Raw genomic sequence first — 14723 nt, forward strand, 5'->3', positions numbered from 1 at the left:
GAAAATCGGCGATGATCTACCGAATTTGTACCACAGACGACAGAGGAGATAAGACTAGGAATAGGAGTAGGAGTAGGAATATTGTACATATGTGAATTCATCTTACGACAATAAAAAAAATGGAATTGCAGTCAAAGAGGATTTATCGAACGTAAATACATTATGGCTCTCGTGATAAGTGATACACTACTTATGCTTTTGATTCATTTCTATAGACTTATACTGGGATTCGTTATTTGAAAATTTCATGTTTCTGATCTTCAGCTTTGTTCATGATCTCCCAGAAATCGGACCTCCCAAATAACAGCATTCGATGTGATCCCCGCACTCATCGCAACATTGGATCACAAAGAAGATTTCGCTCCAGACTAAAGGTGGGTTGTGCTATTGGCTCCGGTATCGGGTCTTGATCGGTCCATAATTGTCCATTAGAAAGCTCAGTCGCCCGAATGGATACATACTGAAACAGGAAGAATTCAATCCTGATCCGTATTCAGCATAATTTGGATGGATGACGAGGATTTATATTTCAGAGGGCGATTGGTCTATAGTCGAAGGCTGAAAGATTTTCAAGATTAGTTCCGAAACGCGAGATTCATTTGCCGTTTTTCAATTGGAAATCGCAATCTTCCCTTCAGATGTGGTTAACGGACTTGACTTGCGATTGTCAAATGAGGACTTCTCTTATCATGCACCGCTGTAACGGGACCTTCAACGAATGTTCAGACGCGGCTTACGATACAAAGACTAGAGACTAGTAGCATTGGCCTTCCCTTCACTTTTACTGTGAGCGGTCCTTGTCCTTGTATATGAACGGACAGAATGATAATCATTGCCAATGAAAGAGACAGTATGTGATACGGCTGACTGCGCTCGTGCTCCGATCGAAAATATTTTATGCGGACAAAATAGAGTCAATTACCAGAGAGCAATTCTGGCGTGAAAAACACCAAAGACTATAGTCTTTGCTGATTTTTCGGCGTGAAAAACACCAAAGACTATAGTCTTTGCTGATTTTTCGGCGTGAAAAACACCAAAGACTATAGTCTTTGCTGATTTTTCGTCGTGAAAAACACCAAAGACTATAGTCTTTGCTGATTTTTCGGCGTGAAAAACACCAAAGACTATAGTCTTTGCTGATTTTTCGGCGTGAAAAACACCAAAGACTATAGTCTTTGCTGATTTTTCGGCGTGAAAAACACCAAAGACTATAGTCTTTGCTGATTTTTCGGCGTGAAAAACACCAAAGACTATAGTCTTTGCTGATTTTTCGGCGTGAAAAACACCAAAGACTATAGTCTTTGCTGATTTTTCGGAGTGAAAAACACCAAAGACTATAGTCTTTGCTGATTTTTCGGCGTGAAAAACACCAAAGACTATAGTCTTTGCTGATTTTTCGGCGTGAAAAACACCAAAGACTATAGTCTTTGCTGATTTTTCGTCGTGAAAAACACCAAAGACTATAGTCTTTGCTGATTTTTCGTCGTGAAAAACACCAAAGACTATAGTCTTTGCTGATTTTTCGGCGTGAAAAACACCAAAGACTATAGTCTTTGCTGATTTTTCGGCGTGAAAAACACCAAAGACTATAGTCTTTGCTGATTTTTCGGCGTGAAAAACACCAAAGACTATAGTCTTTGCTGATTTTTCGGCGTGAAAAACACCAAAGACTATAATCTTTGCTGATTTTTCGGCGTGAAAAACACCAAAGACTATAGTCTTTGCTGATTTTTCGGCGTGAAAAACACCAAAGACTATAGTCTTTGCTGATTTTTCGGCGTGAAAAACACCAAAGACTATAGTCTTTGCTGATTTTTCGGCGTGAAAAACACCAAAGACTATAGTCTTTGCTGATTTTTCGGCGTGAAAAACACCAAAGACTATAGTCTTTGCTGATTTTTCGTCGTGAAAAACACCAAAGACTATAGTCTTTGCTGATTTTTCGTCGTGAAAAACACCAAAGACTATAGTCTTTGCTGATTTTTCGGCGTGAAAAACACCAAAGACTATAGTCTTTGCTGATTTTTCGGCGTGAAAAACACCAAAGACTATAGTCTTTGCTGATTTTTCGGCGTGAAAAACACCAAAGACTATAATCTTTGCTGATTTTTCGGCGTGAAAAACACCAAAGACTATAGTCTTTGCTGATTTTTCGGCGTGAAAAACACCAAAGACTATAGTCTTTGCTGATTTTTCGGCGTGAAAAACACCAAAGACTATAGTCTTTGCTGATTTTTCGGCGTGAAAAACACCAAAGACTATAGTCTTTGCTGATTTTTCGTCGTGAAAAACACCAAAGACTATAGTCTTTGCTGATTTTTCGTCGTGAAAAACACCAAAGACTATAGTCTTTGCTGATTTTTCGGCGTGAAAAACACCAAAGACTATAGTCTTTGCTGATTTTTCGGCGTGAAAAACACCAAAGACTATAGTCTTTGCTGATTTTTCGTCGTGAAAAACACCAAAGACTATAGTCTTTGCTGATTTTTCGTCGTGAAAAACACCAAAGACTATAGTCTTTGCTGATTTTTCGTCTTCGGTGTGTCCTCAGGCCGAAATCACTCAACCTTTTACCCCATAACATAAGATTCAAAATCGTCAATTTCAAATAGCCGTGGCCATAGTATGTACGCATCCGCTTAGGGAATGATGATGTTGAATGTAGACGCAGCACATATTCAAATTTATCTTGAATGAAATAGGTGTATAGAAAAAAAAATTGGATCATCCCTACACTCACCCAAATATAAAGCCCCTGTCGCGGCGTCATAGCCTCGGACGAAATTTGAATTAGGACTTGGTCAATAATGCACGCTTCGTTTGGCGATTGTACCTGAAGATTAGAAAGAGAAATACCAGCCAAATAATGTATGTATGTTATAGATTGTACGGACGATATCGGTATTTGTATTTTACTCTACGCAACGACGATTGAAATCCAAATCTTCAAGGCAATCAAAATATTAATCGGAGATAGAAAATCGCTCCAAGTGAAGGGGAATAGTGAGAAGGCGAGAATAAAAAATGAAAAGAAAAAGGAGACTAGAGTCGTCGGGAGTACGCGTATCGATCGGGGCAACCTGGCAGTGCTTTTCTGGTCGCCGTTCTTCACCTCGCCTATCCCCAACATAACGTTAAAACGACGTCTCTGAGCGCTGGCGCGAAAGCTTCCGTTTAACTGGGAAGTGAAATATGATAGGAGAACAACGTCAGTATCCCACCCGTCACCGTCAAGTCGTGTACAAAGTTAATTATTGCAACTCAGAATAAGCTATACACGTGTTTAGTCACTATTTTCGTTATTGGTCGGCAGTCTGACATTGGAGACAAGTTTTTTTTATATAAAAACAAAATAAAAATATCCTCATATCCATCCAGGAATTATAAATAAAGTGCTTTGTTAGCGTCCTCCGTTTGTACGAAGAGGTTTTTATATTAAGGGCGGTTTTGTAAAAATGGCGGATAAAATTTATTATCCCGATTCAAGGATCGCGGCTAATTCTCACTGCGGTAGCTTTGAAAAATATCAAGAAATGTACAAAGAGTGAGTTGAATTACTCGGATATTTAATTTGCTGTTATGAATATATGTGTATGAATAGATAAAAATATTTCAATGTTAGTCATTCATCTCATTCAAAAGTCTCGACGTACGTTTGAACACCTACTCTGTACTAAATTTCTGAAATTCTTCTATTCCGCGCGCGCATTATTCGCGATTCCATGATAATCGATGTATATATTTAATTTATCCCTCCATCGAATATCCCGCGTGAATCCGCTTATTTCATGTATAGATTCTCTATGTATAGCCTGATGAATACGTATCAATGGTTCAGATGGAGAGAATTATTTCACGAAGCATGATCTTTTCATACATTCCGTTTTACCTTACGATATAGAAATAGGAAAAGTGGCACACTGACGTACGTAAATTTTATGTCGTTGCTTACGTATGCCTTAGACAAACATGAGTACAATATACACATTGTACCCTGCATACGACCCTAACGTCTCGCGTAGCTCGCGTATCGACTTGAAAATTTGGCTTCCAAATATTAGGAAAATAATTTTCACACTTTTTCGAACAGTATGAATCGCGGAGTTGAGTGGAATGTGGGAAAATGTCTTACGATTATTTACGAAGATACAACTACGTTCGATCCAAAAGCGTTGATATAAGAATAAACTAACAATGAACAGATGAGAAAAATGACGCCATCGGATAAAAAATTATGCTACGATATTATAGCACTAAGATAACCGAATAGAACAGTAAATTTACTTTCAGTTTTTCTCTTTTTCGTTGCCTCGTAAACGAATGTTCATTTAATTAATTTCAGATCGATCGAAAACCCGGAAAAATTCTGGGGTAAAATAGCGAAGCAATTTCACTGGGAAACACCGGTAAAAGATGGAAAATTTCATTCGTATAATTTTGAGCTGAGTAAGGGTGACATATCAATCGAATGGATGGAAGGTGCCTCGACGAACATCAGTTTCAACCTGCTCGACAGAAATGTGAAAAATGGAAACGGCGATAAAATCGCATTTTACTGGTGAGAGAAACATAATATTAAAGTTATTCGTATTCATTAATTTTAACAATAATCAAACACGGTACGACTAAAATTATGGCTCTATCGAAATATATATCAAAGATATAGCAAGATGGCGTCGTGTAGTTATTGATCTCTTTTAAAACGTACATAATGCACCTGATATACTTTCTAACGGAGATTCTTAGTTGATATTTGAGAATCATAATCTTTGTAGTTCAATAAATTCAGGCCTGCTTAATTATTAAAACGCAATTCGTACCAGTAACTATCTGCGCATCACTGATGAACAAAACAAAAAAAAAAAAAAGAGAAAGAAATCAAAAGAAAAAAAACAGAGGGCAGGTCATTGAAATGCAAAACACAATGTCCGACTATTAATATTGCGGCCGAGCAAGTCATTCGAGTCAATCGGCTCGTGTCAGTCGCAGCATTTTTAAGTTTGTAATGCGTTAACCGTGGGTAGTCGGTTTCACTGAATGGATTACAGGAGGAGAAAAAACTGCGGTCATCGTTTACTTGTAACTACTCTCATCTACCGATTAGATTATCTAATTATCTGCAGAGCTTTGCAGAATTACATCAATAGACGATAAATGAATATGTCATACACGATTCGATGTATGAAAATTAGATTCATGCATTCAACGGTTGTTTTTGTGAGTCAGCAAATAAATTTTCAGCAATTTGATACTAACTTTGAATGAAGATTATTGTAAATAAATTATTTTAAGTTGAAAATATTTTTCCCTGATAAATTAAAACATGCAACTTTAGACCGCGAGATGATAATTTAAGTGAACGAAGAGTAAAATTATCGCATCATATACCTAGATACTGATTACATGATATTCCAAGCATTCCATTAACTTCAGTTGCGTGACGAAAACATTTTTATATTTACAACTTTTTTCAATTCATTAAACTTGCAGTTCTTATCGCAAAACTATTCGCGTGATCAGTGTTAACATGCATGCAAGATACATGTTAATTGTGATAAAAATTTGTTTTATAATCTCATTACGTAAATGAGTATATGTATATGAAATATAAACCATAATTATTATGTGCTCATTGATTTATCATCTTATCGTTACGGCTAATTTGATAAATACTATATTGAAAAAAATTAGTGTGATTACACATAAGATTCCTAAGATAGTTTTCGTTTTTTTTCTCCTTATATTTTCAACTTTGACCAAACAAGCCATAATTATTTAAAATCTGAATTAATTTTCTAGCGATTAGTATAATTCGCCCGAAATTATCGAGCTATATTGATAATGATCATATCTCAATTGAGTTGAAATAAATTAATTTCATACGACTTATAGACTCAACATTTTTTATATAGTTCTGATTAGTTATAGAAAAATGAGATAGTTCAAGACGTTTGATTGTGACTATTTCTAATACCGTATTACGTGGACGTAGATCATTATACTAGACGATGAACCCGAACGATCATTATCATCGTCAGCATCAAATATTATATCGATTGCTGCATCTGGATCAAAAGATCAAGTTCAGTATTCCGATCTGCGAATTACTACTTCTAGAGTTATCATCGCTGAATGTCAAATGGAATGCTTCGAAGATCCGTAGATGTAATTCTGATTTTTTCAGTGATATAACGCTAATTTATCTGAATTATCTACAGCTTCCGGCAATTTTTAATCTCGCCTCACAGTATAATTTATCATACGGTTCCTGGTCGCTATTTCGACTCGTTCCAGGGCTCGTCTGGACCTCGTAAACCGTACTCAAAAGCTAATTGGCCGAATTTTCTGGCGCGATTTATCACGTGTTTATTGCACGCACGGCTACAAGACGTTTGAATAAGAAGTAAGAGCAGCACGCGCGTACGCCACAGCGTCGTACGATTCGATCACACATGCCGCAATATTGCTTTTTATAATTACCACGACGGCTATTAAAATTTATCTTCGGTTTTCCTCGGTTAGTTTAAGTCACAAGTATAATTTTGAGATAACAAAATAATCATCTTGGTAAGGTGATGTTAAACCTATATTCGCATATTTTATGATCCAAAAAAGATAAGTTTATTTGATCAGGGTTCATTGGCTCTTTATCGCACTGTCTGATGAAGTAGATAAAAAAATTAAGGAGACTACGTGTACGATACTCAATTGAACAAATAAATACCTTGACCAAATTTTCCTAGCACATATAATAATGAATCCGACCCTCTGACGTCATGTCTTTGGAGTACGTGAATTTGCGTGCATTAGAATTCAAGTTCTTTTTTCAAGTTTCTGCGTCTCTGCACGTGACGTAAAACATCACGATAGTATCTATATAGCAAGTGTCAAGAGTCAAATTATGAACCTTTCACTTGTACTTTTAAGAGTCTTGTATTTGAATTTTTTGTTAGATATTAAATTTTTTTATTGCACCACTCCGTACGTTAATAATAGAACACCGAGTTAACTTCTGACAATTCGCTGACTCGTGTTTTGCATAGGTCATTTTTTATTTCCAAAGTTACGTATAAATCAAATCAGCTAGAAACTCTGCAAAATTTGAATTCCAGCAGTAATGCCGGAAGGGGTCAGCCGCTGTTTGACGTCACTGTTTATGAAACCACATTATGACTACTTTTGCAAAGAATAATCCGCACTAATGACGATCGGAACGTAATTATACTTTCAAAAAAATCCTGCGTCTTGTTTGTTGTTTGTTTAATGCTAGCCAATAATTGTAAACAATTTTTTAAACATTTTTTCTTGACCCGACTGTTCGTTACAGGGAAGGTAATGATCCCGAAGACTACTCACGCCTGACCTACAGGAAACTTCTTGAGGAAGTTTGCAGGTTTGCGAATGTTCTAAAGTCTAAAGGTGTTGGCAAAGGCGATTGCGTTGCAATTTATATGCCAATGATTTTGGAATTACCGATTGCCATGCTCGCCTGCACTAGAATAGGCGCCACACACACAGTTGTGGTGAGTTGACTATAACGAGCGTACATCTATTATTCACCTATTCCTCTTTTTGCAAAATTAAAAAATTATTTTCCAACAGTTCGCGGGATACTCGTCAGATTCACTGGCCGAACGTATTTTAGATTCTAAATCTAAAGTGCTCATCACAGCGGACGGTGTATGGCGCGGTGAAAAACTTTTGAATTTAAAAAAAATCTGCGACGATGCCTTGGATAAGGTAACGAACAACGGACACTTAGTGGAAAGTTGTATCGTCGTTTCCCATCTTCGAAGACTGAGCAATGCGTTAAACAAATCAGAATATAGCGGTCAGGAAAACTCCGTTTTATCATCGCGCTTCGGGAAATAAAATAAAAAACGCTAAGTGAGTTTATATTACCTTATTTGCAGGAAGGGATAACGGTGTCGGTGGGACAAACGGCTCTACGAACGGCACCCCGAAAAAAACTCCAGGCTCCAATGATATCGAGACCCCGTGGACGGAAGAACGTGATTTTTGGTGGCACGAAGAAATGGAGGACGTAGATTCCCGTTGTTACCCGGTATGGATGGCAGCTGAAGATCCCCTCTTCATGCTCTACACCAGGTGAGAAATTGCATTTCGTATTTATGAAGAAAAAATAAATAATTTTTCATAAAAGGGGATGAAAATCGTTCTTCCTATTTGTTTTTTTGAATTCTACTCAAGTGGCTCAACCGGAAAACCTAAAGGAGTTCTTCACACAACGGCAGGTTACCTGATTTATGCAGCAACGACCTTCAAATACGTCTTCGATTATCACCCAGGCGATGTATACTGGTGCACTGCGGACATCGGTTGGATAACCGGACACACATACGTGGTTTACGGCCCTCTGGCTAACGGCGCTACTTCTGTATTGGTAAAAGACCACGAAAGTTATCCATTATTAGTTCTGAGACTTTGCATAAATTTATTAAATAATTCGCTTGGTGCGTTGCAGTTTGAGGGAACGCCGTTTTATCCCGACAACGACAGATATTGGTCAGTGATCGACAAGTATAAGGTATCGCAATTCTACACCGCACCAACGGCAATAAGATCTTTAATGAAATTCGGAGATGAGCTTCCAAAGAAGCACAATCTGTCTACGTTAAAAGTAAGACGAAATTCCGACTTTGATAAATTTATTTCAATGACGATTTAGAGACTGATTGATTATTTTTTAAGGTCCTCGGCTCGGTGGGAGAACCGATAAACTCGGAAGCCTGGCTTTGGTATTACAATAATGTCGGTCACAAAAAATGTAGCATCGCAGATACTTTTTGGCAAACGGAAACTGGCGGTCACGTAATCACACCACTTCCAGGCGCGACGCCGATGAAGCCAGGGTCCGCGGTAATAATTAACTACCATTGATTTCATAATTAAAGAAAATTTAAATGAGATAGACTCACCTTTCGAAATCGAATTGCAGACCTTTCCCTTCTTTGGCGTCCTGCCAGAGCTTCTTGACGAGGACGGTACTCTGATAGAGGGCGAAGGTGAAGGCTACCTAGTTTTCAGAAGACCATGGCCAGGCATGATGAGAACTCTGTATGGAAACCACGAGAGATTTCAGTCTACGTATTTTTCAAAATTCAACGGCTTCTATTGCACCGGGGACGGTAAGCGTTGCCGTCCTTTAAATACCTTTTCTTTTTTCTTCTATTTGCTGAAGGGGTATCGGAAATTATTTCCGGCGTATTTTGCGTTTTTACCAAGTTCCTCTTCGATTCTTAAAATTTGATTGTATTTAGCGATTCTCTCAGTCCTGCAGGGAGCTCCTGCCTTAAATTGCCCGGCTGATATTCCCACGGCCATATCCGCTACAAACGTGTCTTCCGTTTCTCCATATCCGCTGGTAATTAGGCAACCCCATCCACTGGTCCTCGCCAAACGGTTGCAGTTTATTGCCTCAGTTATGGTTCCAATTTGTGATAATCTGATAAGAAGACAATTAGCGGATTGTCTTTCGATTGCTTCTTCTATTCTTTCAACGTTCATAGCGGTCAAATCATCCGCCACTATTTGGATCGGTTGGTCCATCAGCATTGGCCAACCGTCCCAGTCCTCCTGATCGAAAGGATCCTCGATTGATACTATATTAGGAAACTCTGTTAGGTACTCCAAATATTGATCCCGAAGTGCCTCAGATTCAAGGTAATCGTCGGGGTCAGAATCGTCACTTTTGAAAGCTAGATCGTACGCTCCTGAGAATTTAAAAAATAGAGCTTTCAATTGACCGCAAGAATTCCGGATAATGAGAATTTCCAAGTTAATATACGCCCCATCTTTGCAGAAAGTAGATGCCGACATATCCATAGCGATCTTAATTTTTCCCTCGTAGCCTGCGGTTTTTATTGCCTCGTCAATTATCGTGAGCGCCTCCTTATCGTCTTCTAATTCCGGAGTGAAGCCTCCTTTTTCGCTTACGGGAAGAGGCGGTTTTGTCTCTTGCTGCTCAGCGAGTTTTAGTTCAACTGCACGGTACACTTCAGTCCCCATTTTCATCGCATCCGCAAAACTCACAGCACCTTCAGTTTCGGTTTTCAAAAGAAAAAAAAAAAAATAGGTAGATCATTCGAGAGAGTGAATGAAAAGAATTATAACAATATACCTGTAGGCAGTATCATGAATTCTTGACAGGTGAGAGAATTCCCTGAATATTTTCCACCGTTGATTATGTTCAAAGCAGGTACGGGAAGAACGATTTCCCGATTATCAGATAATTCGGCGATGTATTTGTAGAGTGGTAAGCCTTTTTTTGCTGCACCACCCTTACAGCAAGCTATGGAGACCGCCAAAATCGCATTAGCGCCAAGCCTAGATTTATTCTCCGTCCCGTCAAGAGCAATCATCAGATTATCAATTTCCCGTTGCTGGCAGACTTCGAGTTTTGACCTGATCAGCTCTGGTGCTATGATATTGTTGATATTCTCCACTGCTTTAAATACAGAACGACCATTATAAGACGCTTCGTTATTATCTCGAAGTTCAAGGGCCTCGTTTGGGTTCGCTGCAAAAACGCAGGGTACTGACGACCTTAGTAACCCAATGTCAGTGATCAAATCGACCTCAAGCGTTGGGTCGCCGTGGGAATCAAAAATTTGTCGAGCTTTCAATTTTTGAATAGGCATTATCAAAGTTTTTCCTTTTTTTTTTTCTAAATTATCATACGATAAATGAACGGCCAAAAGTCTATCGATTTCTTGAATTATTTTGTACACCTGAATGATCTAGAAGAATTTTGAAAATTTATGCGTCTTCATTTTGTTTGCAGAGTTCCTTCAGAACTTTTCATAGCCAGATAGAAAGAACTCACAATGAGTTTATCTTTTCATTCTCGTTTTACAGGTGCGAGGCGAGACGCCGATGGCTACTTGTGGGTCACGGGTCGAGTTGATGATATGTTGAACGTGTCTGGTCATCTTATGTCAACGGCCGAAGTTGAGAGCGTATTAACCGAACATGAAGGCGTCGCGGAAGCGGCTGTGGTCAGCAAACCACATGCGGTTAAAGGTCAATGTCTTTATTGCTTCATTACACCAAACGAGGGTGCGGCATTCGATAAAAAACTGCAAGATGAATTGAAGAAAAAAGGTTCGTTGGAAATATCTAATTAATTTGTCGTTTCATTCTTGTGATCGTATAATTTTATCTATTACCTGATTACATGGTAGTACGTGAAAGGATCGGACCGTTCGCTCAACCAGACGTAATTCAGCACGCTCCGAGTTTGCCAAAGACGCGATCGGGTAAAATAATGCGACGTATATTGCGAAAAATCGCTGTTGGGGACAGAAATGTTGGAGATACCTCTACTCTAGCTGAAGAAGCTGTAGTGGATTTACTTTTTCAACTACGACCCCAAGTCTAGGAATCCATTAATCTAATTACCTGAATGTATAGAAACAAAGAAAACAAAATGAAAAGATACAATATGTTTAACTATCGTTAACTGATAGGGGATGTACATATACCACACTACATTCAACGCCATTCCGAAACCATTTTTGGTCAGTGCTCTATAATCAAACGTCTTCGGATGTTTCCATTTTGATTCATTATCGTGTCACAAACGAGAAATATAAAAATTTATTTTGTACATATTACATATTTAAATATAGTGGCTCGAAATGTGAAAGATATTTCCTGATAACAGGTGATGATAATCTTGTGTACTCACTGCAAGTACACATTTAAAATTGACGTTCAAATATCCGTAATAGAATAAAAATAAATCCTTTCGTCGAATATACGAATTCTTAGGATATAGATAAAGTTGTAAACGTCTGACCAAAAATGGATTTTTATGAATATTAATGTACCTATAAATATACATTAGATATGTGTAATTTATTTTCTGAGTGACAGCTATATATTATTTATAATAATATATGAAGAATTTTGCGTAAGATTGTAATTAGTTAAATTTACGTAGGAGCTATAAGCTACCAATATAATATATTGGCAGCGTGAAACTTGAGTCCAGAAAACATTTTTTTTCCAAAAAATACACACGTTGAAAAAAGATTGTCTATCTATTTGATCTGGTTAGATTGTTGAATATTATATAGGATAGATAGCTGATGAAGAATCGTGTAATGACATTTCTATACACACAAAATTTACTGCAGAGCCACGCACATAATTCTACAACGGTACCACGCATACGCTTGTTGCAATATTATACCGGCTATGGAACGATGCATAATTAATTATTCCTAATAGCAGATCGTACATGAAAAGAATTATCACTTCGTGATGACGAAGGTATACTATAACATCCTATCGCTTAAATTACCCATCCGTCGATTGTGCCTATTCAGCCCAATATTCTGTTGTAATTTACAAAAAAAAAAATATATATGAGGAGATGAAAATCACATCTCTCATCGCCGGCGTTAATAAGTTGAGAGAAAAATTTAAATTTTTTTCGCAATTACGGAAACTTATTTTAGATGCTATACGGTTGAATGATATAAGTTAGATTATAGTATACGAGAATACCTAATCTCACAAGGCTATATCCTATATTTGAAAAATAATTGATGAAAATTAGGATACAGTCTTGTATAAGGTACACATATAAATGTTGAAAGTAATTAAATAACTGTGATGGCGATGCGTAATGAATATACATGATATACTATTATACCTATAGGTATATGAGACAAGTTGAGATGAACTATGCCGGGAAGAGAAAAAGAAAAAATGACAAAATTGTGTAACTGATAAACGAAATAATGTAGAGAGACTATATATTCATTGCACATTATGTTCAAAAGTCTCAGTGCTGATATATCGTTGGCTAAATATTTCAACGGTAATATCCGAGACGAGATAACGCGTACATATCATTATCCTTACGTGAAATAATATAATTTACGTTAGGTGACAAATATACATAAGAATATAAGTAATATACATATGAAATAAATAATTTTGTGTTTTTCCGGAGAAACGTCTAATATAAAATTTTTATTTGGCCCGTTCGCTTTCCAAGTTCCTAATTGACTACTCCGCCACATTCACAATTTTTAAAATCTTCCCTCCAGCCGACAATTTCCGGCGACATTTGCACCCTGATGTATCGATCTTACTCTTCAGCATTCATGGACCGTGACTTGTCAACTAGTCGCGTCGTTCTATTCCTGATGGTCACATCAGTCATAAGCATAGATAGCATTTAATTTTGCCGGTGCAATCTTTATCTTTTAATACCAAAGAAACTATCTTTAATAATTGAAATTATGTCGTGGGTTCCGTTGGAGTCGAATCCGGAGGTTATATTTTTCACATAAATCTCTGAAAATTATTTACGCAGACATTTAATTTGCCGTTTCGTCTGTTACAGGTTATGACCAAGGTGACTAAGTGACATTGAAACAATACCAACAAATTTTAATTCCGGGCCCATCGCAGTTACATCTAGCAATAACATTGCTCTGTCACTATCATTCATTTTTCTATTGACGATAACGTGTGAATATTTATACATTACATATAGATTTCTGCAATTTATCTTATTATTTGTTTTCTTTTAGTTTCTGCATGAAGTTGGGATTCCTAAGAAATGGGGTATCATTGATGTTTATGGAGTTGATCCAGACTTGTTGGCTGTTATACCGAGACCAACCTTGGCCCTGATTCTCTTGTACCCCGTAACGAGTAAGGTAAATGAATTAAAATAGTAATTTACCTGAGATCTATTTACCCCAATAATATTTTTGCAAACTTTCACCAGAGTGATGAATTCAAGAATGAGCGTGAATCTAAGGTCAAGGAAGCTGGACAGGATGTGTCTGAAAATGTATACTACATGAAACAATGTGTTCCAAATGCTTGTGGAACTGTAGCGCTCATACACAGCGTAGCTAACAATACAGACAGGTGAGGATTTTATTCTGATGCGCTGAGTTCATGTTCCCTAAATGTATTTTTTTTTTCTAGGATTGAACTTAACGATGGTTATTTCAAATCATTTTTGGATAGTACCAAAGACCTCTCACCTCTAGAGCGTGGTCAACTTCTTGATGAATCTCAGGGTATCATCGACACGCATACAGAACTGGCTCAGGAAGGGCAAACTGAGGTAGTTCATTGCAAATATTTGATTCCTGGATTCCGTGTATAATTGAAGTGGATGTGAATAATTATTGATATCGATCTTTCATATGTCAGGCTCCAGGTGAAGGTGCTAAGGTCAATCATCACTTTGTTGCATTTGTGGAGAAGGATGGATCACTGTATGAACTAGGTGGGTACTTTCATTGAATATTTTTGTTGAATAAATTATTTATCATCTCCTTGGTTTATCTTTAGACGGTCGACAGTCGATCCCCATAAATCATGGACCCTCCTCACCCGAAACATTTCTGGAAGATGCTGCTCGTGCCTGCCGGGAGTATATGGCACGCGACCCAGAAGAAGTTCGTTTCACAATCGTTGCACTCGCAGCTAACGAATAAACTTGTGATAAACACTCGCGAAATATTTTTTTATTCGAGTTGCATACTATATCTACTATGTGTTATGCGCTTCTTTGAGTTAATGCTACGATACAAACACTTTACTTGATGTATTTTTCTTGTATTACGTACTTTACTGTAGCCTTTGTCGTACTATTTTGTAAAGCTTTAAAATAAATTTATTCCTACTGCAATATCAACAGTTTCATGCATTCCGTTGAATGAGGA

At 37.5% G+C, this 14723-nt stretch overlaps 3 protein-coding genes and 1 long non-coding RNA gene across 4 annotated transcripts; 2 read left to right on the top strand and 2 right to left on the bottom strand.

Annotated features, from left to right (window-relative positions):
• Positions 1-125: 125 nt before the first annotated feature.
• LOC125502076 lies at positions 126-3215 on the bottom strand. Its single transcript, XR_007279891.1, has 2 exons — positions 2741-3215; positions 126-460 (listed from the first exon to the last, which is right to left on the bottom strand). It is a non-coding gene; the product is annotated as an uncharacterized LOC125502076 (long non-coding RNA).
• Positions 3216-3237: 22 nt separating this feature from the next.
• Positions 3238-12984, top strand: LOC105684519 (acetyl-coenzyme A synthetase). The gene is made up of 11 exons (XM_012397917.3): positions 3238-3544; positions 4343-4558; positions 7328-7523; positions 7603-7831; positions 7914-8109; positions 8212-8404; positions 8486-8641; positions 8713-8880; positions 8960-9149; positions 10879-11124; positions 11205-12984. Exons 1-11 carry the CDS (start codon positions 3456-3458, stop codon positions 11399-11401), a joined length of 2076 nt encoding a protein of 691 aa, XP_012253340.2. The 5' UTR covers positions 3238-3455; the 3' UTR covers positions 11402-12984.
• Positions 9143-11030, bottom strand: LOC105684520 (enolase-like). Its single transcript, XM_025746375.2, has 3 exons — positions 10142-11030; positions 9813-10058; positions 9143-9734 (listed from the first exon to the last, which is right to left on the bottom strand). Exons 1-3 carry the CDS (start codon positions 10659-10661, stop codon positions 9190-9192), a joined length of 1311 nt encoding a protein of 436 aa, XP_025602160.2. The 5' UTR covers positions 10662-11030; the 3' UTR covers positions 9143-9189.
• Positions 12985-13151: 167 nt separating the features above from the next.
• On the top strand, positions 13152-14689 carry LOC105684517 (ubiquitin carboxyl-terminal hydrolase isozyme L3). The gene is made up of 7 exons (XM_012397915.3): positions 13152-13310; positions 13382-13393; positions 13572-13700; positions 13772-13917; positions 13978-14119; positions 14209-14284; positions 14350-14689. Exons 1-7 carry the CDS (start codon positions 13278-13280, stop codon positions 14493-14495), a joined length of 684 nt encoding a protein of 227 aa, XP_012253338.1. The 5' UTR covers positions 13152-13277; the 3' UTR covers positions 14496-14689.
• Positions 14690-14723: the final 34 nt, after the last annotated feature.

The sequence above is a fragment of the Athalia rosae genome, chromosome 8, assembly GCF_917208135.1.
Source record: "Athalia rosae chromosome 8, iyAthRosa1.1, whole genome shotgun sequence".
Lineage (NCBI taxonomy): Eukaryota > Metazoa > Arthropoda > Insecta > Hymenoptera > Athaliidae > Athalia > Athalia rosae.